We start from the raw sequence: 23,770 nt of genomic DNA on the forward strand, positions 1-23,770 counted from the left end.
TTTTTCCACACCTTAACGACTAAATAATTTATCTGATTTATCTTTCCCTGATGCATTTTTCATCTGACTTTAAGTCTAGTAGCTGGGAACCATGGCAACATCAAAATTATTGCAACCAAGGGCAGTGAACTTGCAAACTTTGTCTATGAAATGGTTGCTTTAAAATCACAACCCAGGTCTTCTACTACTTGCAATCGGTTGCAAAATGGGGGGAAAAATTAAATGAAACCACTGATTTTTCATGGTTGTATTAACAGCATTCATACAATGAATCAAAAATGCACTATTTTCTTAGTTATATTATTAAATTCTGTTTTTATTTTTATGTTAATTCATTTCTTGTTTTTATTTTAAATAGTCTTGATCAAAAATTATGTAAATTTTTTTTTATATGTGACTTTTATTTGGTAGTAAACAGACATTTACGTCTTCTATGAATTATTCTATAACAGATTAACATTGCAGTAGGGACATATTTGGGGTCTTTTATCTTGCTAAGGAAACGCAGACTGGAGGAGCCTGGGTTCCACCAGCAACCTTCTTGTTAGCGGTAAACCTGAATGACAGCGTCCCCATGATTCCCTGATTGACATGCAGTGAGATAACCAATGTCTCATCTTTTAAGGGGGTTACAGCGTATTTGTATGCGTGGGATTGGCTTGTTCCATAGAAATTCTCTTAAAATCCACACCTGAAACTGAATATGGGTAGATAAGAAAATGATCTTGAATCCATTCTTTAATTGTGCTGAAAATATCAGGTGTACTCTGATATGGTGCTTATAATAAAGTCAAACGTGTTCCGCTTTTTCAAATTTGCCCTGGCCTTCTCGGGGCTTGTGTCCAGAATCACAGTGTTATAATCTCCCTGCTTCATGGTCAGAATCACATTTGAATAGGATGCAATGTTTGCTTTTGGTTCTTCAAAATCCGAATATGCTCAATGCAATTGTGAAGGCCCCCAATGTGTCCAGGATTACCATATGTACACAAAGACGATCACACTGGTAGACAGTGATTTGTGAGCCTCTGTGCATGCCTGAGATGGTGGTAATGCCCGTCTCCAGAAACCAATGAATAGCAACAAGTAAAAGTTTGTGGGGGGGTTTTGTCTGTAGATGTGAAAATAAAAAAATACAGCTTTATAATGAAATATTAACCAAAAGCAACTACAATAAATAAGCCTAGACCTTTAAGTGTCCAGGATAGGATGGATTTAGCTTTATGCCCACTCTCCACTGACTTAACATAAAGGTCGCAATACAAGCTATCCACATATGCACGATCTGATATCGTCGTGTTGGTGTTGTTCCCAGATCATCATACTAAAGGTTGTTCCAGGATCAACATTGCAAGTGACCAATCAGAATGTTGTGATGTCATACTTTTGCGACTTCGGGAAAAACCGGCGTAAAACAAAAAACTGTACTTAAGCTGCAAGAAACCGCCTTTGTCCGCCGATCAACGGACCCTAACCCTGACCCTAACCCTTTAATAAACGCTAAGCAGAATTGATATTGTCCTTGCAACACTGGAATTTCATAAATGCACGAATGGGTTGGTGCGCAAAAGAATAACGTCACAATAATGTGATTGGTCACTTGCAATGTTGAACCTGGAACAACATTTTCATGATGATCTGGGAACAACACCAACACGACGATATCAGATCATCCATCCACATATACCCAACCTGAGAATATTGAATGCTACTCCATCTTTACACAGTATAGGAACTTATTGTAATGCATGAAGAATTTGTGTGCAACATTCGGTCTGTTTTAAGCTCAGTTTTGATTTCCAACAACTGCTAAACCAGTGGTTCTTAACCTGGGTTCGATCGAACCCTAGGGGTTCGGTGAGTCGGTCTCAGGGGTTCGGCAGAGCCTCCACCGTGACATGCACGGCTCATTTTGTGCACCAATAAAAAACATATCTATGTCTTGAATTTGAAAAAAATCATATTTTATTTTTCACTAAAGAGGGGTTCAGTGAATGTGCATATGAAACTGGTGGGGTTCGGTACCTCCAACAAGGTTAAGAACCACTGTGCTAAACACAATATGTCATCAACTTTGCTCTGAGACATTAGCGTCGGCTGATTTGAAGCTTTAAGTCCGACATTATGATCGTCACTGTTTTGGTTTTCTTTAAAACTGGATGTGACCACATGTGAAGGGTAGCGCTGAGTAGTTAGCGGTATAATTTAATGATGTCGGTGGCTTAAAAGTCTGTATGAACCTCTTTGTTTATGTGTTAAAAAACATTTCCACATTAAATGTCACAACGCTGCACACTGGGTAATTCCATCAATGTCTGCAGAATGTTGGCAGACTTATGTTAACTGTGCATAAGGGGCTCAAAATGTGTGCGATAGAGTCCACATGCACTTGAGGATTTGACAGTGGGACTTAGCGGGAAGGCGCTTCAAAGTCTGCGGGTGTGGAGATTGGGACTGTGTCATATTCCATACACTATTTAGGTCAGCTTCAGCATAAAGGAGTCAGTGAAGGAAGAAAGTTGTAATTCAGTGTCCGTCTTGAATCAGCTGCTATTTCTTCAGTTGGTCTTACCTCTTTTACGTCACGTTTCGTTTTATATACAGCTAAGCTAATTATATAGAGCACAAATAAATTACAATAATTTGTACAAATCCTGAAAGTTCCTTTCTTCTTTCTTCAGTAGCCTGTTTAAGCAGTACGACAAAGCCGACAGCAAAGTCAGCTTTTGAAAGCGATTGAGCGCTTCACTGTGGTGACAATGATTCTGCTGTAGGAACAAATACCTGTAGAAATGTACAATGCTAAAAGCCTATTGATCTCTACTTTTGTCACCTGGTGAAAATAAGCTTTAGCCCTCTTGGTTGGGGTTGGCACAAAGTCCCAGAGGGTCTCGCTTTGTTAAAAAAATCACAATCTCAAGCACCGTCACATGCAAATGAAATGCTCCAGAACAAGTCAGTGAGCTCAGATAACTTCAAGTGCAGAAAAACTTTTCAGCTGCTGTATCAGACAGAATAAATGCTCGGTATTCTGCAGCTATTTAGTGAATTTTGCAACCCAACTTGACTGAATCGTGCATGTTTAATGTCCTGCTGAGAACCAGCAGCTGTGGGAGTACCAAGAGGCCAGTTTGGCAAACAAGTCTTTTTTTTTCTTTTATAATTTATTTTATATAATTTATTCTTTCAACCCAAGCTCGATTTTTGAATTCAGAATAACCAAATCGAACCAATCAGATCACTGCATTTAGCAAAGACTAGGCTTGTTGCTCAAAATGCACACCGGTACTGTGTACGCAGTGAGATGGAAATAGTGAAATAATCCTGTCTTACTTTAGGCACACAGATACTCTTCCGGCTCTCTGAAAGGATTTCTCTGCATTCTCAGATGTAGTCTGTTATGGACGGTCTAGGGGTGACCCGACACCTGCAACAAGAGGGATGATCCACCCCCCGTTCGACCCCAAGCAGCACATCACACCATAAGTTAAAAATAGGAAGTGGTTTATTTACAGGAACGGAACAAAATGGAATTCACAGGAGATGCTCAGGCTTCAGGGCGGACCCACGCCAAAATAACAAAGAAAAGGAAACTAACTCAGAAGAGCAACTGCTCCAAAAGAAACATAACCAAACAACAATCACTTACCTCCCTGACTAACACAACATGAGAAAACTGTGACCAATTGAAAAGGCGATCCACCCCTACTTCCTCCAGGATTCACAAAACAACACAGGGCATGTTGCAGCCCCAGCTGGTTGGGGTAAAAACCAGGCCTCCAGGTCATCATCCAATCCGAGCACACCATCTTCGGGATCCACCACTCCTGGAGGCGCACCTGCACACTCAACTTTACATTTCAGAACCCCAGCCCATGACAGCAGCTGTAACAGGTCCAAACTCTGCCACTGACATCCTGAAATATGGATGAAAGCGGCCATAACGCAGTTTCAGCTCCTGGATCAAACATGGAAACTTTCACTGCTGTTGCCTTCTCGTGGGAACTGGATGGACCGAGAAGTTTCTTAATTGTCTTGTTTAGAAACATCAGGACCAGCTCGTCATTGCTTGAAGTCAACTTTTTTTCACAGAGCATCTGTTGATGGTTGAATTTGCTGCAAAATCCCAGTGTGTTTGGTTTGTAACAGCCTTTATGCTCAAACTAATGTAGCAAATAGTGAAAACTTGGGGCTTTATTAGTGACAAAACCAAAAAGGGAGGTCTGTAAATGCACAGACAGTTAATTAAAAATAAGTGGCTCTAATCAGGATGGGGTAGATGATCAGAAAGGAGGGGAAAAAGGCAGTGGGTAAGAGGAAAACTAACATTCAAAATAAAACTAAAAAGACCACAAATTACAGAAACATGAAGACCGAGACAGACCGTTCATTTCCCCTTAACCTTCCAGGACCTGGCATCCAAATACATGTGGACATCACAATTTGGGTTGTCTAGACCATACTGAATTGATATCCACTTATGAGGAGATTATACTGCCAATTTTCTATCGAAATTTAAAACAAATGTCCTCGTGTGTGTGGATATCAGGCCCTTGTAGAGCAAAATCAGGTAAAAAGAGAAGTCTTTGGTTTTACATTCATCAGTTCCCAATCAGCCCAAATAGCAAAGATAAAAATGCATGCCATGAAAGAGTTCGGGTCTTAGGAGGTTAATGATAAGATAAATGCAACATCTGCAGTGGAGCATGCTATAATAAACCAGAACTTAAACCCAGAATGAGAGAGAAAAAACCCCAAAAAACTCTCCAATATTTTGCTTTTCTGTCTCATCTGTGACATGCTGTCAGTCTATCTTGGGGAAGTATTTCAGGTGGTCATCACACGATGGTTACAGCATAGCAGCTGAAAAAAACAAAGCAAAAACTGGGGCCAGATGGGTCTTTTTCACACACGGCTACAGCGTTAGCTTTAGCTGTTGGTGCCGCCAACTGTTTAGGAATGTATGCAGAACCTGTTCCTCACTCCGTGGCCTCATCTCCTCTCTCTGCTGGAGACTGATGTTACTTTGAAATACGCTCAAGCCAACCTTCATGACTTTCATGTTTTCATGGTAGTTCTCATTAGCATGTTGATGTGCTTCGTGATCTTTGTCACGTGCATTTTCATTCCTGTAGTCTGAAAGATTTTAATGTAATCCAAATACCGAAAAAAAGTATTTTCGAGTTATCGCACTGATTGAAGCCTGCTTTAAGTTTGTCGGTGCCATGGTTGTCTATGAGCACAGTGGGTTTGTGTTGTGAACAGGGTGGAGAAAGAGTGATGTTTTATGTATATGTCTGGCTATATTGGTGTATGAATAGTGCCTCTACTTTTGCCACTGAAAATTTTAGTGCTTGTGAGTGCTCGACTCTTCCTGTGTGTCTCAGAATAACATGTCTCCTGGTGTGTGTGTGGAGTGTACACTTGAGTTAAAGCCTGTGTGTGCACATGCACAATGCAGCAGCCCAGGATGTCTCCCAAGTTCTGTTTATGCCAGACTGACTGACCTACTGAGAGCCCCAGAGCTAATCACATGACTGCGTAAGCCAGTCACAAGGGACTCTGCGACAGAGCAGCACAGATGAGGCGCCATGCTGCCTTCCAAGTGCGGTTGTTTCTTAATTATTGCGTGAGTGCATACTTATTGCCTTCCTCACCCAACCTCTCCCTGACTCTAAAGACGTGTGACACTGAGCGCTTGTGTTTGCAGACATTTAGGTTGCTTACAGCTACTTTGGTTTTTAGTTTAGTGGTGCGCATCATTTCTCATGATCGAGCAGATATGTTAATACACAACATAATACAAGCTGAAGGGTAAAAGAATGTGCTCTAATGTTTTACTGACGGCGATATATCTTACATCCCTCTAGGCTGACATAATTGAATAAAGTTTGTTCTTTCTCACAGTGATGCAATTAGTTCCTTAAAATTCAATGTGTCGCTGAGAATGAAAAACTGCGGGCCATCAGACTCTAACATTGCTGTGCGTGTGCTTAAGTGTTGCAGTGAAGTGATGTCACCCGAGCAGACAGCAAAATCAATTTCCAGAGAATGAGTTTTAGAGTGAGACTTTAAAATGAACTTTAACAAATGACAAGCTGGATTTTTCACACGTACACTTGCTCACTTTGGTGAAACAACTAGTTTGGCTTTAGATCAGATATTTTAATATAGAAAATATATTTTTAATGTAAAAAAAATGAGTGCTTTGGGCTTAAAATGTAAGAAATTAATATGGAAATTTACAGAAAAAGTTTGTTTAGCTTGTTGTGCTGACTGGCCTGTAGTTTTAAATGAAAAATTGTTGTTCATTTGTTGTTTATTCATGATTTATTCATTTGTTTATTTATTTGATATTCATTTTAATTTTAACCCACTGTAAAAATCATACATTTGAATAGTTGATGTAAGTGAAAAAAACAGGAATGTTCTGTCATTTAATGGTTTATGTACATCTCTTTAACTTGTGTCGTATGAATGGCTGTGAAGGAACTGTGGAACTTACAAAAACACAGTTAAAAGTCTAAAATGTGTGCCTAGCTTCACAATCCAATCCTCTCCAGATTGCTGGGTCTTTATCAGGCCAATTCTGGCCCCATTTTTCTTGTAAAACAAAGGGGGCCTAGCAAAAAAGGTTTGGGAACCACTGCTTTAGATCATAGATTGCATGGGCTTAGCTACGATGGTTGTGGACACTTGTTTTTCAGATCTTGTCTTTAATATTTTGGTCACTGCTTTGTTGTTGTTTTTTCACACCAGCAGAGATGAGATTGTGGAGTGCTACATTATCAGCTAAGGTGAGCAGGATCAGTGAGCAGGCTGCATAGGTGCAACTCACAGACACGTAATAAAGGTAGTTAGCACTATTGTCTCACAGCAAGAAGGTCCCGAGTTCAGTTTCAGCACCAGGCTGCGGCCTTTCTGTGTGGAGTTTGCATGTTCTCCCCCCGTTTGTATGGATTCACTCCAGGTACTCTGGCTTCCTCCCACAGTCCGAAGACATGCAGTTAGTGGGGATAGGTTAATTGGAAACTCTAAATTGCCCATAAGAATGTGAGTGCGACTGGTTGCCTGCCTAAGACTGGCAACCTGTCCTCTCACCCTAAGACAGCTGGGTTACGTTCCAGCCCCTCGCAACCCTGAAAAGTATAAGCGTCAGAGAATGGATGGAATCTCAATGAAATTTGCTACATAAGCTTTAGAAATTCTTTTTATAAAACTAAAATTCGGACACATTACTATGTGTCGTAGCTGATCTCAAAGCCAAGGGTGAGGTTACCTCTGTATTACGTGTGCATTGTTGACATTACGTGTCAATGTTCATCAAAAAGTAATGAGCCTTTAATTTTTAGAATATTGTAAAACAGAGCAATAAATGTGTTTTTATTATTAATTAATTTTGCCATCTCACTGTACACAATGCTGTAGTTAAAGGAAAGAAATAATGTGATTAATGTCTGTGTTTTCATACATGAGTAAAAGCGAACAAGTACTGATGGCCTGGTAAAACCCCCTTGTAGGGTGCATTTTTGCTGGTAATACTAAGAAAAATTAGTATAATTATAATAATATCTTTACTGTGGATACAGATAAAAACACTTAAATACATGTCTGTGTATAGCAAGTCTATAAAAATGTCTTCTAAGAAGTGATTTAAAGAAACTTACTGATCCTTAGAGTTTTATCTCTCCAGATAAGTTGTTCCAAAGTCAAGCCTTACAAAAAGCATAGTTAGCTTTTAGTTTGGACTTTGGCATAGCCAGAAGGGACTCACCCGAGCATCTGAGGCTGGCTAATAAAGGATCAAAATTTCTGCTTGTAGTCTGGGGATCGACACATGCTGTGCAAAAGTGTGAAATCTGAACTATTTGAGCTGAGAAAGACATTTTTCATTTATGCCAGAGAGGAGGTAGCAGCGATAGCCGAGCCTCGGGAAAATAAATGTGTGGATGTCTTTCTTCAGGTATGAGTGTGAATTTATTATTAAACGCAAGTTAAAAATAAAAGTACCAGTTTCTTTGAGATTGAGGCTCCTTTTGTGAACAATCCATTCATTCTAACAGGCTAATAACAATTCCCATGGAGTGAAGCAGTAGGTGTAGGTAGCAGCCAGGCAGCCTAAATATTGCAAGACAATGCCAAATTCCTGATGAGAAGCAAAGCAACACAGAGGCAGTCTGCCAGGCAGCTACAATATGAATCAAGCAATTAGATTTCCCAGCTGAGTGCCCTGGATTATTTTGCTTCCTGTTAGTCACCTGGCATCTTCTAACAGTCTACAAAGCAACGTTAGGAATACTTTTCTGCCAAGTTTCTGACATTTCTTGAATACCGCGCAGTAATGACTCGCCATGAGCTGTTTTACACTTGTATCAACACTGACCAACAACAGCATGTCGTTACCTTAAGTAGAACTTAAATCAGCAAAACTGCACTTTGACTTTCTTCCTGCATTCCTTCTGACACCTCTTTCACTTTTGACCTTTTTTGGCTCTTGTCATCCTGATGCTTACATCCTTTTTGTAATGTGTTTGATAAAAACACTGACTGTGTAGCAAAATCATTCTTTGCAAAATCAGGATATCTAGTCACCCTTTCTTGCAACGTTATCTTTAATGACTTTTGGTAGTCGGAAAAGAGTGAAGTGCCCACTCCGGGTCAGGGACAAGTTCCTGCCCCAAGTGGAGTATCTCGGGATCTTGTTCATGAGTGACAGGAGGGAACGGGAGATTGACAGACGGATTGGTACGTACCGATCCGTCGTGGTGAGACAGGGTGAGAAGTTCAGTCATCTTGGAGGGGCTCAGAGTAGAGCCGCTGCTCCTCCACATCCAAAGGAGCCAGTTCAGGTTGTTCGGGCATCTGACAAGCATTCCTCCTGGGCACCTCCAGGAAGAGTTGTACCGGGCATGTCCCACCGGGAGGAGGTCCCTTGACAGACCCAGGAAATGCTGGAGAGAGTATATCTCTTGGCTGGCCTGGGAATGCTTTGGGGTTCCCCTGGACAAGCTGGAGAAGGTGGTCGGAGAGAGGGAGGTCTGGGCTTCTCTGCTTAGGCTGCTGCCCCCGCGACCCGGCCCCGGATAAGCGGAAGAAGATGGATGGACTTTTAGTAGTTTTTGAGGATGTGACGAGGTGATTGGTTCTCACTTTAGGGTGTCAAATGCTGTTGATTTGCATATGGTACAAATCCCACAGGACACCTTGTTAGAGCACATGGGGATGTCTACATGAAAGAGATCCTGCATGCATGCCCCCCCAAATATCTTTAAACCTGCGCTAATTTTCCAAGGCTAAGACTACATCAAAACCAGTGTTGGTCAAGTTACTTGAAAAAAGTAATCAGTAACTAATTACTGATTACTTCCCCCAAAAAGTAATCCCGTTACTTTACTGATTACTTATTTTCAAAAGTAATTAATTACTTAGTTACTTTTTAAAAACACGATTTACAACCTGAATAGGTGATAAAGCGATAGATCTTTCAGCCCAATTCTACTTTTCTACATAATCCATCATACAAAATGTAATCAAATGGAAACGTCTCTTTTTAAAACTTGTTTTATTAGTTTTAATCTTTTAACTTTATGCATCAAGCAAAAATTTAAATATATGCAACATTCTCTGACTAGAAGAAATTTGTTTAATATTTAAACCTATTTTCTGCACATTCCAGCACATAAATTTTTTTTGTGTGTGTTTACACTCACTCTTTCAAATAGATGCAAGTAAAACAAAGCAGAAAATAAATAAAAATCAAAGACTAGCGGTCCTTTTGCTCCATTTTCACCTGTAAAGCAGGAGTAGGGTTAGGCAGAGGTTTACCCTGGTCCAGGTGTGCTGCAGCGGTCAGTGGAAGAATTCGCGAGTTTCTCTGTGAGTTTCTCATTACGTCGTAGCTACTCGGTGCTTGTTTGGAAGTTTAGGGGGGGGTTTCGCTGTAAAAAGAAGTTTTCTTCCCACGCACAACGGACACTAATGTTTTTGTCACTTTTGTGGAATCAAACTCAAAGTAAGGTCAGTACTTCCACGCTTTAAACGCTGCACGCTCATACTCTCTCTGCACTCGATATATGATCCATTGTTGATCTGCACACAGCTGTTGTCACAAACGTCGCACTTGCTTACGTCACTGTCATGAGACATTCTCGCAAAAAATCACGGTTTTAGTAACGCAGTAACGCAGCGTTCCTACGGGAAAGTAACGGTAATCTAATTACCGTTTTTGCAATAGTAATCCCTTACTTTACTCGTTACTTGAAAAAAGTAATCGGATTACAGTAACGCGTTACTGCCCATCTCTGATCAAAACTGTGATATTGCATAATGTGATAAATGCAATCAATGGTTATGGGTGACTGTGCTATTGATTATGTGTTGCTATGATTTTAGCACATTTGAGTGTGTGTAACATTTTAACTGTATCTCCAAAGCACTTTGAACCTTTGAACCCAGAAATCCAATTTGATACGAGTTGATGTGGTGTAGTCCGTCTGTTGTGTGTTGTTGTATTGTTGATCCTCTTCACCACAGAAGAACAATTTGTCCAATCAAATCTGTGCTAAAACCCACAGTGAAACGGAACTTAAAGCGCCTTTATCTTCAGTAATGCAGCATATTTCCACATGAAATCCTTTAGATAAGATTGGATCAGTCAAAAGCGGGCACGGATTACCAAATATGCCAAGAGAATATGGAAATAGAGGCCAGTGCAGGGATAGAAAGATGCAGTGACCTCCACATTCTCCCCATTCAGCTGTGTTCTGAAACCAGAAGCGTGTCCATGCAACACGATTTGCAACTTCATATTAGTAATCATGGTGGTTCAGTTCTTACTAGAAAACATTGCAGAGGTAATTTAAGCTGCAGACCCACCAGGCTCCAGACCAGGTTATGAGCAAAAAAATCAAAATGTGCAAAACTAATCAGTTTTGCAAAATAGCTTAAAATTTGGTCCTCAGTGTGCAGAAAGTAAGACAGTATGTGTTTTTAAGAGGACAAAAAATATAGATTCCTATTTGTTTTTTCCCCCTGCTACAAACATTTTTCCTTATTTCGAGGTTTCTGCTGAACAAATATGACTGATATTGTCTGACACACCTCAAAATTATTAAAGCAGCACATTAACTTAGCAAAATACACAGTTGTAAAACCAGTCGAGTCTTCCTGTGTTTTATGGGGCTGAGGCTATCTGCAGCCTTTCTTCCTCTAAATAGCATTTTTCCAGGCTTATCCTTTTAAATATTTATTTTATTCTATCTAAATTTTATTTTGTAAAAACACTGTGTGAAAATACAGCATAATTCAGTTTTTCTATTTCTTAGTGTAGTACATACAGGCTGAGGCGGCAAGAGCACCTATATTCTTTTCTGTAAAGTACCCGACCCTCAAAAAAACAATAAAGAAACGGATAAATGACAACATCAAAACACCAAGAAATATATATCTTTGTAAACCATTCTTTAAAAACACACACACACACAATTACACATTTTAAATTTGTCAGCATCCTACCACAATTTACACATTAATCTCCTTTAAACACCCCCTTTTTTTCTTTTAGTCACATTACAGACGTCTTTCAAATCATATTTGATGTCCAAAAGTACAAAATCTTCTATCCAGCTCTGTCTTTAAATATCACTTGGCAGAGACATACCAATGCTACTGCATATTTCACATCAGTAATGTCTAATAATATCAAGTTTGTAATGGCTTCCTATATGGTGGGTTAGGTAGTTTAATATAGGCCACACAGCAGGGAGACAAGTCCACAGGCCTCTCACATCAAACACCAGCCAAACCGCTGGAGGTCTAAATTTAATCCACATGTCATCCGATTAGTCTGATTTTCAATCAGAACTAATAAATAGTAAATAACTTCAAACAAAGCAGCCATATTATTTTCTTTGTTGAGGGGTCTGTTCATGCAGCCAACTAGTGCATGTAATTCCCCAGTGATCATAATTGTATTATAGATAATTCATGGCTCTTTTTATCTGTAAACTGTTGGCACAGTACGATAAGCTCTCATATGCATTTTCATCCTGCCAACAAAAATATTGTCTAATGTTGCCTCTTACGCCAAGCCGTGAAACTGCAGGGCACCACTGTGACACGCAGGTGGGACTCGATTTCATTTCTGTAAAACATTGTGGGTGACTGTGATCACATAGTGTAACTCTGACTAGAAGCTAGAGGCTGTCTATCAAGCCAAAAAAAAAAAATGCAGAACATCACAAACATGCTCGCTTTTGCCTTCATTTATCAGCAGATATTTTCGGTGCATGAATTCCTTATCAGTGTAATTTTCTCCGTGTTTACGAAACAACAAGAGTTCATTTTGTGCTCTGTTCACTTGTGAAGTTGTTGCGTTAAATATGTTATTGTGTTTGTTGTGATAACATCATACTTCCTTATCGCTCATTCTTATTGTTACAGCCGCCGTTCAAGGTGATGCACAACAGACGTCTCAGACGTCACAAATAACCAGAACACTCTCTTTCTTTATCCGTTCTAATGGTTACCCTGGTGACAGCATCCCTGTGGTTGCTGTGGAGACCCAGCAGCAGAGGAAGCCCAAGCTTGTTGTCAAGCTGAATGAGGCTGTTGATTTACTGTTACCTCAAATAGGTTTGGGCTCCTGCTTTGCTTCCTTTCATCTAACGACTGACTTTGGTATCACTGTGTTGCGCTGTTTTGAAGTGCAAGGTTGACGTCTTGTAGCAAAAGGAAGTCTAGTAAGTTTCTTTTAATGCGTGAATGTAGACGATGAAATCTCTGCAGATTAACATAAAAAAATGTCTTCCATGTTGTTTTCTCTTTGTCTTTGATTTAGAGGATATCAGGTTATCAAAGCCACGTTAGGCTGAATGTGTTCTCATACGGAAACTGAACACGGACGATTCAAAAATCGTTCTGGAAACAGAGGTGACAAAACGGTTATTCCTTCGTTTTTCTTTCATTTTACCTCTCAGTTCAAACCATCTGACACACAGAAAAACTTGACAGGGTAAATCTTTTGCATTGACCGGTCTGAACTGACCCAAACACCCAAAATGTTTGACTTTAACAGCTGTGAGGAAATGACATTTCAGCTTGACATTTTGTGACTTTCTGTGCTCTTTCATCATAAGACTACACACACACACACACACACACACACACACACACACACACACACACACACACACACACACACACACACACACACATACACACACACACACACACACACACACACCAAATATATAAATATATATATATATATATAAACAATTATGGAAGTAGGCCTAATAATAATAATAAGATGATTATTTGGACAACAACAAATACTGGAGCCCCGTCTATTTGCATGTACTGAATTCCACTTTGGCTCCACACTTTATGTTGTTGTTTTTCTACTTTTTCACATATTAATATGACCCAATAACCAAGCACCTCTCCGACTGTCAGTGTCTGTAGCTACAATCCAAGTGATCACACTTTCTTGGCTTTTGAAGTGGAATATTGGCCAGTTCCAGTCTGGCCCCTAAACCCTGTCCCTACTCATTTTCAGTCCGTTTGATGTTCACATGGAGGGTCCACAACATTAAGTGATGTTCCAGAGCAGATAGCCTTAAGTGGAAGTGGGCTATAAAGCTTTCATACCCTGATTCTGCTCTGCTGCTGGCTAACTAAGCAAACTTGGGCCACATATTTACAGATATATTGCATTTATAAACCCAATTATGTTTGCACGTAGTCTTTTTGCATCCCACTTCAGAACTCGTGTTATTTTTATTCGTATAACAGCTAACAGCAAAGAGCAAGAAAGAAAAAATGAAGTGAGACCAAACAAACATCTGAATGAAACTGAAACTGGCTGGATCTCCTAATTTAAACTAGCTGTAAGTGAGACTGCATGGAGCTGAACACAGTGGGGTGTAGGAATTAGGGTAAGTGTGTAGTTCCAATCCATATGTAATATACGTTATATAAGGTTTGCATTTTCCTTTAGAGTTTACTGGCGGAGAGGATGCCGAGGACATAAAATAATCGTAATCATGAGTAATGCTACAAAAAGTAAAAAGCAATAGAAAAACAAGTGGAGTTATTGTTCAGGCTTTGAGCATCTCTCTGAGATTTTATTCCTTGTGTTGCTGATTGACAGCTCTTGGCCCGTATTTGGAAATGAAGTGCAATCTTACTGGGAAAAGATTAATGAATGCTGGCACAAGGACTGTAAAATATGTCTGGAGTGCTGCGGGATTAAATGAGCCGGTGCTTGTGTTTTTCGATAGTTTCGATAGTGCTATTTTTCACTTTGTGTGAAGTTTATTAGTGTAGGATATTTCAGCAGTGATCAAACATCAATTTAAACTTAATCTCATATTCTCCAATGGCAGGCTTGCAGCCTTAGTCCAAAGCAGCCAGCTTATGGCGTTACACAAGTCGCAAGCAGAAAGCAAGTGATAAGTTGAGGGAAACAAGAATTGTATTATATGTAGAGGGTTTCAACATATTTACTGCTTACAGCTTTTCATAAAAACATAGAGATATTTATGTGATAGCCCATACTACTGTTTGGGCAAGGGTAGTAGGCAGCACTAATAATGTATGAATTTAGAATATTTATGAAACAAATATAAAAGGGGAAAATGTCTAAGCTACAGGTACAGTTTCCTCTTATTTGTCCTGTGTGCACAAATCTCCTGATTTTTAGAATTGATCACATGGACATGGATGCCACTACTGCAGTGCAACTATATACGTGTAGCAAGTCCATTCCCCCATGAAAATAGACCTGAATAAATGTAACCCATTCAGATATTGACAACAGCTGAAATAGCAGCCGTTGCATTAATACTCACTGATAAGCTGCATTGTGTGTCTGTGTGTGTAGATATGCGTGCCCTCTTCTAATTGTTTAGTGATGCAACTTTCAGAAACCAAAAAGCTTCACCATTAGCCGCAATTTTTATTGCGTGCATTAAATCCATCACTGTACTGTGTGTGCATGTAACTGCTGTTTCAGTTCAGCCGGAAAAAGATAACCAGAGTTGGAAAGAGCAGTGAGGCAGTGGCAACAGATCCGATGCTAACTGGAGCTGACGTGGTGCTGGGTTGCAAAGTAGGTTGCAGATGTGCAGAAAATCGTCTGTGAACTTAGTTCACACTGCAGGCGAAAGCGCATCAAATCCGATTTTTTTGACCCTATGCGACCCATATCCGATCATGGTGTGACAGTGTGAACGGCACAAATCTGATATTTTCCAATCCGATCTGGGTCACTTTCGTATGTGGTACTGAATCCGATACATATCCGATGTTTCAGAAAGCGTCTGCTGTTTGAACGGTCAAGTCGCATTTAATCCGTCTTTTACGTCACTGACACAAGACAGACGCCAATTATCAGCGCCGGAGAAGACATCGCGAACGCTTCCTGGCCATCCGGTGAAACTGTTGGGAAGACAACGCTGGAGAAACGTGAACATTTTATTTGTACTGTATAATGTGCAGATTCTGACAGAAATCTGCAACTATCCTTTGAAGCAGCGCTCCTCTAAAACAGCAATAAGGATCATTATTAGGTTATCTACATTATTATGTAAATAACAAAATAACTTAAAGCAAAAATTGGGAAACGCAAAGTCCGAAGTCTTTATATTAACGGCCATCAGTCAAACAATACTGTTTGCTCTGGGTCTAAACAGAGCGCGTTGTGTGTGACATCTTCTTTTGCGCATGCGGGCCGCTTTGAGCGTTCACACTAGAGCGCGTTTGCTGTCACATTTTATTTGTAGTGTGAACGAGCAGACAAAAAAATCGGATTTGATCAAAAAATCGGAATTGAGCATCAAGACCTGCAGTGTGAACGTAGCCTTAGATGCCTTAAATGGTTCGTTGCATATGATCACCACATCAAATCAAATGTTTAATGATCAGCTGTATTCTGGAGGTTTCCACAGTTTGGTTTGGCTTAAAGGTGTAAATGAGGAAAAAAACCACAAACAGTACATATTTACATTAATTTAACTATAAATCCTGAGAAAAGTAGGCCTACTTCCCTGTTATCACACTCTTTAGTCGGTGTGATATTGTGCTGCACTCAGCTCACACAATGGGTAGCTGTTGTTGTCAGGCAGTTTTCTTACACTTTGGCAGCTCTTAGCAGTATTACTGAGAACACGGCACACTTTCCAAATGCTGCTGTCTCCCCTTCAGAGAATAATAAACTTCTCAGAACTGCTGCTGCATTACTTTTGTTTTGCACATACACATTATGAGAGACAGATTGTTTTAAACGCTCAAGAACCTAAATAATTGCATTATATCACATGAGTGTTTTTTTGCTGGTGGACATTTTGGGCTGTTTCTCACACAAACAGATGGAGAGTATGGGTTGCTTCAGTGCTGTCAGATCCTGTCAAAGCAACAGTCCTGGTCATACTAATATGCTGGCAGACATCACTAAAGAATTAAACTAAAGGCAGCAACTCAAATATTAACATAAAAGCCACCTTTTGAGTATGATTTGATTAGTACGCATCTTTTCATTATCACTGACTGATTTAATTTTTTCTAAATATCTGCTTTTTTTTTTTTTCAACAATCTATCCAAACTGCTTTCTGTTCTTGCCTCCACACAGACAGATGGATGTCCTGAATAGTCCCAGGAAATGGTTACATGTCCATCCTGTTGGACGGCCTCACTGTGTTGGATAGAATTTATTGGCTTGAGACTACCATTACGCCCACTGAGTCTCGTACCACATCGAGTACATGAGTGCTTTGTGGTTAGAGTGGGAGTCCTGGTAGCAAGTCAAACACTTTATTTTTTAAAAGGAAAAACAATAGCATTGAGAAAAAAATCCATGATCCACACAGTCTTGCTTTACACAGAGACCTTGGACCTCATTCACAGCACTGTGTAGAGACAAATATGTAGATAGGTGCTAAAACCATGCAAATGCTTTAAACACCAGTCCACAAAAAAATTCAATTTTGTCCGATGAAGTTGTTCTTACTCTGCACAGAAATGTGCAACTCCCATCGGTTTGTGTATGTGCAAATGATCAAAATGTAAACACATGTACATTGTACAAATAGTAATTCATATAGTGCCAAATGAGGAACAAAAAGTTGCCTCAAGGCACTTTTTACTGTAAGGTAAAGATCCTAGAGTGTTCAACAATCAAATAACCCCCTATGAACAAGCACATTGTGACGGTGAGAAAGAAGAATTTCCTTTTAGCAGGAAGAAACCTCCAGCAGAATGAGACTGATGCAGGGGCGGGAATTATTTGTGGCCTATTGATGAGGTGAGAGAAAAGGGAAAGGAAAAAGAGAGCATGCAGAAGGCAGTCCAGAATAAATCTGTTTCATTATCCTAAACAAAACTGTAAGAACAACACGCACACTCGTTTTGTTTGCAAATGACAAACACTTTTGCACACATATTAGTGAATTTGGCCCCTTAGCATGTTGGTTGTGAGTGTGACCTCTATTTGTCTTACATTTTAGAAATTACCTTAACTGGAAAATCCCCACCAACTGCTGAGCTTTGAAGCCTTAGACAACAAATGAATGTAAAAATACCGCTGCCAATGATCTGGATTAAATTCAGCTGAATCAGTTGTACATACACATGCTCTGAGGGCAGTTGCAAATTTGTTTTGCGTATTCAGCATATACCTGTAATTCTCTGGCAAACTGTCCAGTGTGTACCCTGCCTCTTACCCTTTGACAGCTGGGATAAGTGGATAAGCTGTTAACAAAATAAATAGACCATATTATTCAGTCCAAGCTTGATTTCCAGCGAACGAGCTAAAATAATGAACCCTACAGTAACCACCCAGTCTGGAACAACAGTAAGTAAGGTAAAGACGGATGATTTTCATTAAATGCATTTATATGATAGAGTTCACTAAACACTTAAAGTAAATATTCAGGTCATTTAAATGCTGTTTTTGCTCTGTGTTAGCTAGATATGTAAATGCACAACTGTACATGCTGGGAATACCAGATTAAAATAAAATAAATAAATACTAAATAAAAAAAATAGCTATAACTGCAAGGGTAAAGGTCATGCCAACCAATTCTTAAAATTTTGCAATAAAAATGGTAACATGTTAACATTTAACTTTTCACCACGGCTAATTTAAGAGATAAAAATGCAATTTGCAAGCTAGTTTTTAATTACATTAAATACATTAGCATTAGCTATATACACTAGATCACCAGTAATTCATTCCTTGGAAACTTTGATAATTACAACAAAGTTTCAAGTAAATATTTTAATTTGTGAAAGTGAAAATTGTCCCTCACAGCAGTGCTCAGTGTGCCTCGCTTTGAGATAAGACTTGTAACCATCCTGAGCAGCTTTTGTGCAGTCGTTGTTGATAAATGAATTTAATGTCTTTATAGAACGCCAGGCTGAATGTGACATGATGACATCTTTTGCTGAAGGTCCCGGCATTGTGAGCGCATCCACTGATTGCATTGTGTATGTGAAAAACGCTCTGCCTGTTACTAACAATGCTATTTTATTTGGCCTAATGAGTTGAAACTGCAGCGTCTTCATTAGTGCGCATAATGTGACACTCTTCTGTACTGCAGGGTGATGATGTACTATGTAGTTTAGTCACATAGACAAATCTTGCCTGCAGCTCTGAGGTGGAGATCAAGACATTTCGATTTTTTTTATCCAGCATGTGTGATAATTACCTGAATGAAAACCAGCCACCAGTTGGCTGGTTGGCAGACTGAGCTGCCACACTCCCCCTCCTCAGTTTTTCTCTCCATGTTGACGACCAATTGGCACAGTTTTGTTCTCACACTTCCTAACCACCTGTCCTGCTCAGTCAGAGCGGCAGCATGGATCAACTTTTGTTGGCCGGAAGCTTTGAGCATGGAATACAGGAGTGAGGAAGGCAAAGCCCTGACCAAAGAGATTATACCCGGATATTATCACAGGCACCTGAAAATAGCAAGCCGGAGTGGTCAGAAAGCTTGCAGTGACCTGGCAAGGTTTTACAGGTTTGTGTTGGCATCTGCAGAGATGCAGTGGGACATCGGCAGAAACGATGCCAGCTGGAAACTCGCTATCGTCAATACATAGTACGACCTAAACGGCCTGCTTTGTGCATCGTTTTCATGTGATGATTCTCATAATCTGCTAAAAGCCGAATGTTCTCACATGGACATGTTCAGTGTGTCTTTTCCAAGTAGAGAAAGCATGTCATGTCTGGACAGATCTACATTTATCCATCTTTAATCCATATTTTCTGTTCCGCCATCCACCTACCATCTATCCATCCATCCTGTCCATATTTGTTCTCAGTAGAGGTTCTTCTATCCTAGTGTTTTGTCAGAGGTCTGATGGTAGAGTCGCATATGTTGCTCTCAGCCTGAGCAGGTGGCCAACTGTTGGCGGAGAAAACGCTCAAATCACTGCTAACAGTTATGCATATGGTAAAGGCCTTCCATCCTCGACACCGTCCATCATTCATTCATTCCATGTCCATTCAAATAAACAGATTCCTGTTAGCTACTTAAAGAAACAAAAAGTTGACTATGGAAAGAAAAGAATCCTCAATAAGTATTATGTACTTATGTTTGTACAAATTACAGTAAATTAATATGCTCTGTACCACTTTTACTTTTAAACATTATCAAGAACTATGTGCCAAATGTCAACTTTTAGGGTAGATTTACTAATCACATTCCTCTCAAGGTTATTATAGTTAACTAAAACTAAACTAATAGCTAAAGCTAGATGTGAAAAAACATTTTAGTTAAATAAAATACAAATTTAAAGGAACTCAAACAATTTTGTAAACCTATAAAACAGATTAAAATAGAATAAAAATCAGAGGAGAAGTATCAGCATGTCTTTTATCCTGTCTTCTTTCTCTCACCCCAACCGGTCGCAGCAGATGGCCACGCCCCTCCCTGAGCCTGGTTCTGCCGGAGGTTTCTTCCTGTTAAAAGGGAGTTTTTCCTTCCCTCTGTCGCCAAAGTGCTTGCTCATAGGGGGTCATATGATTGTTGGATTTTTTTCTGTATCTATTATTGTAGGATCTACTGTACAATATAAAGCCCCTTGAGACGACTGTTGTTGTGATTTGGTGCTGAATAAATAAAACTGAATTGAATTGTTAGTTTGTATCAAAATTGTATCAAAACTTGCCTGATGAGTTTTTGATGGACATGTTCATTCAGACTTTGGAGGTCTACAAGACTGAGACACCACTGCTTTTAATAATTTCCTTTTTTACTGAAATTTACTGAATACAATAAAGCTACCACAAAAGACTAAGCTAAAATTAAATATTAAAAAAAACTGAAACAAGAAAGGAAATTGGAAACTAAACTTAATTAAAAGCAAAGATCGCTATTGGAGCTCAGCTTGCTATAACATAAAGCAGCTGCAATATAAATTGCAGTAGCTTAACTTCCACTTTAAATGATATTTATAGTATGACATCCTTTAATGAGGAACAGATTGGTGGTAGTTAATAGTGCGGTGGTTGGAAGGCTTTCTAGCAGGTGTCCAGAGGATATACAGCAGCTAAGCTCAGAGCTAGTTCTATAAAGCTTCTCTTGCTCAGAATCACGGTCTTTTAATTAACCAATCCTCCTCAGAGACATGGGGAGCGTGGGAAGTGTGCGTCACACATGCACACTTAACACACAGGCTAAAATGAGTGTGTGCTGAAAAAAAATCTATCCAGATTTACTTCTCTTATAATCTTTTGGCTGGAAACCAAAAAAAGAAAAGAAAAAAAACTCCAAAAACATGCAACATCTACCTGGATTGAGGCCAAAACCAAACTTTTTGACTTCAGAACAAATGAGCAAATGCAGTAAACCGTAACACCCACTGAGACGTCCAGCAAGCCAATCAGACGGTCAGTCTTGTATTTCTTCATTGTTCATTTCCACTAAGGCAAGGTGCCTTTGAGCCTGAATGTATTAGGCATGATGATCACCTTTCTCTGCCAAACCTTCAGGCTTTGTTGAGAAGATGAAGACAGTTTACAGAATGGAGATAAAGACCGGAGCTAAATGCTTTGACTGAATGTATCATCTGATGTTTACCAAATGAAAAATGACGCCATAAAACTGTGATTACTTAAAAATAAGCCACACCAAACTTTGCCTGGAAAACAGATCATTTGACTTGAGCTGAGCGCTTGTGTATGTTCTAGGAATAATAACGCCACGCGTAGCACGGCTAACCTAACAGATCAGATTAGTATCTGTGAAATCACAGCTGATTAGGATTTGCGTGTGTGTGTGCATGTGTGTGTCCTAATGCACTCTGGAACATCTAAATTAATTCCCTATGCTTTATCCTCTAAAAACATAAGTGACCTACTTTAGACATTATTACTATTTTCCACAGTTGCAGTTTTAATCCCTTTGGATAAATGTGTGAGAGACAGAGGGGTAAAAAAGAGTGTGTGTGTGTGTTTGTTTTGCAGAGAGTGAGGGAGGAACTTTTATTTTTTCCCCAGTGATGAGCAAAGCAGTTAAAATCTCCTGGCATCTGGAAAGTTGTGATGGCATTATGAGGACTAATGATCTGAGGATTCCAGCTGTGTGTTTATGTGCATGGATGGGAACGTGTTACCATAAAAGTAATTGTCTAGCTTGTGGGACTGATGAGTCACAGACTGCTCACTATCGTGCTGTTGTCCAGAACTCCTAATTAAACTCTATTCTTTCTTTTTCTTTCCCCATTTCCCTCTCCATCACTCTGTTTCCAGCAGCTGAGGGAGGTCATCATGAGTCAATGAGGCAGGCTGACTTGCTTCTGGACCCCGCAGTGACTTCCAACCTCTCGGCCACCCCTGGGATTGGAGACAAAGCTGGGGCTAACAACAAGGATACAATGGATGGGCCTCACACTGGTCCTGATGCTGGGTCTGAAGCTTGGCCTGAGGCAAAAGTCTTTGCTGAAGCCAGAACAGCAGTTTGGACAGAAACAGAAGCAGGAGTGCGTGCTGAAGCGGGTGGCAAAGTCTTTACCGAGACTGGGATTATGACAGGAACTGGTGCTTGGGCTGAAGTCGGAGCAGAATGGAGGCCCGTAGACACAGAAGGGGAAGACCTGCCGAGCATGCCTGGGGACACAGCTCCCTGGCTGGGGCAGCGGAGGCTACAGACAGATGGAGAGGAAAGAAGAGAGCAGGCAGCTTTCTCATCTGTCCTAACCATGCTGGCAGAGACAGCAGAGCTGCAGGCTCCAGTGGTTGGAAAACCTTTAGGGCTGCTGTCTAAAGCTGCTTGGACCAAAAGCTCCTCTTCATCATCGGCCAAAGCCACCTCCTCCTCTACGACAAAAGCATCCTCTTTGCCTTCTTCCTCCACATCCTCCTCCTCTCCAGCTAGTACACTACAAGACAGTCACACAGCAGGATCACAGAATATATCTGTGCTTGTTGTCAACGCTAACTACTCCAACAGCAACAGTAGCCCCACCATTGGTATGTAATATTTCTGCCATTTGAATATGTTTCACATTTTTACAATGATTAAGTGTTAGCAACCATAACTAGACACTGCTGACTAAAAAATAGTTTTTTCCTAAAAAGGAAAAACAAGAGAAACAGTGCAAGGAGTTGATGAAATTGTGTGTTCATCAGCATGAGTATTTTTCACTAATTAGCTTGGTTAGTAGTGGTTAGACTTCAAGTGCAACAAGGAGCAATGCAGTTTCTAGGAAACATAACTGAGATGAAGTGTACTGGCTTCATCTTCGCTTTAGTCATTTCTCCTACAAATATAATACATACAGTTAAAAAATAACTTTAGTTTAAATATATTAAAAAAAAAAAAGTTTTTTTCAGTTAGCATTGATTTGCATACACATCAAGATATAAGCTAAAATACTTTTTTTTTTTTCATTAAACTAATCTGTTGTAAGATTTTTGAATTAGCATTAAGCGGCTAACTAGTTATAGCTAATTAGCCTGCTAGCTTAGCTTTCATCTAAGAAAATCACTGCTGTTAACAAGAAATCTGGGCCTGTTTTTGCTCCAAACACTGGTTCATGGGTTACATGCAATGCAACCCAGTGTTGCCAACTGTTGCCAATTTAGCGAGTTTTCAGACCCCCTAGCGATTTTTTTTTAGAAAAAAAGTCGCTAAAAAAAGACGTGAAAGACATTACAAAAATAATAATTGCTAAAAGAAATTTAATTTGTAGTTCTAAATAAATTCTAAATGCATTTAGGACGTTTTTTGCTCACTTTATGTCTCGTCCACGATGTTATTTCTCTCTCCAGCAGCGTAGGTTACAATTACATTAGCATGACCAATTATGCAAATTAGGTGATGACGTCATTTAGTGACTTCTAGCGACTTTTAGGACAACCAATAGCGATTTTCCTTACTGAGGAGTTAGCAACACTGATGCAACCGTGTCCTGTATACAAAGTATAATTCATCTGCAGTGGTTCATGCTACATAATGAAAAGTTTGGGTGGATGTTTATATAGCCTGTATAGCCTGACCCTCAGGACTCTGGTATCACTTCAGTGTAGTTAAAAGAATGAAATGAAACAACCCATGCAGTCTATATAGTCTGCTTAGAGAGGCAGGAAGCATGCTATTTATACTAGCACAACAAAGCTGTTTGACCCTCTGACTCCGGCCAAACCTTAAACTAGCATAAAATAGGATCACACTGTTATCCACCCACCAACATTTAGCTACTGGAGCTAAATGTGTGTGGAGCTGTGTGTGTGACTTGCAAATTGTCTCAGCAGTTTCTCACCTT

At 39.8% G+C, this 23,770-nt stretch overlaps 1 protein-coding gene across 5 annotated transcripts in view; it reads left to right on the forward strand.

The window, feature by feature from the left end:
- The window catches only part of kiaa1549la (KIAA1549-like a), a 128,258-nt gene that overhangs the window by 23,109 nt on the left and 81,379 nt on the right, over positions 1–23,770 (forward strand). For 4 of the 5 annotated variants that reach the window (XM_087844089.1, XM_087844090.1, XM_087844092.1 and 1 more), the window contains exon 2: positions 21,756–22,475. In XM_087844089.1, the coding sequence (XP_087700215.1) occupies positions 21,756–22,475 (720 nt within the window). The remainder of the gene's footprint in view (positions 1–21,755; positions 22,476–23,770) is intronic. The other variant, XM_087844091.1, reaches the window with a different exon arrangement.

This window comes from Neolamprologus brichardi, chromosome 7 (genome assembly GCF_056152115.1).
Source record: "Neolamprologus brichardi isolate AB-2024 chromosome 7, ASM5615211v1, whole genome shotgun sequence".
Classification (NCBI taxonomy): domain Eukaryota; kingdom Metazoa; phylum Chordata; class Actinopteri; order Cichliformes; family Cichlidae; genus Neolamprologus; species Neolamprologus brichardi.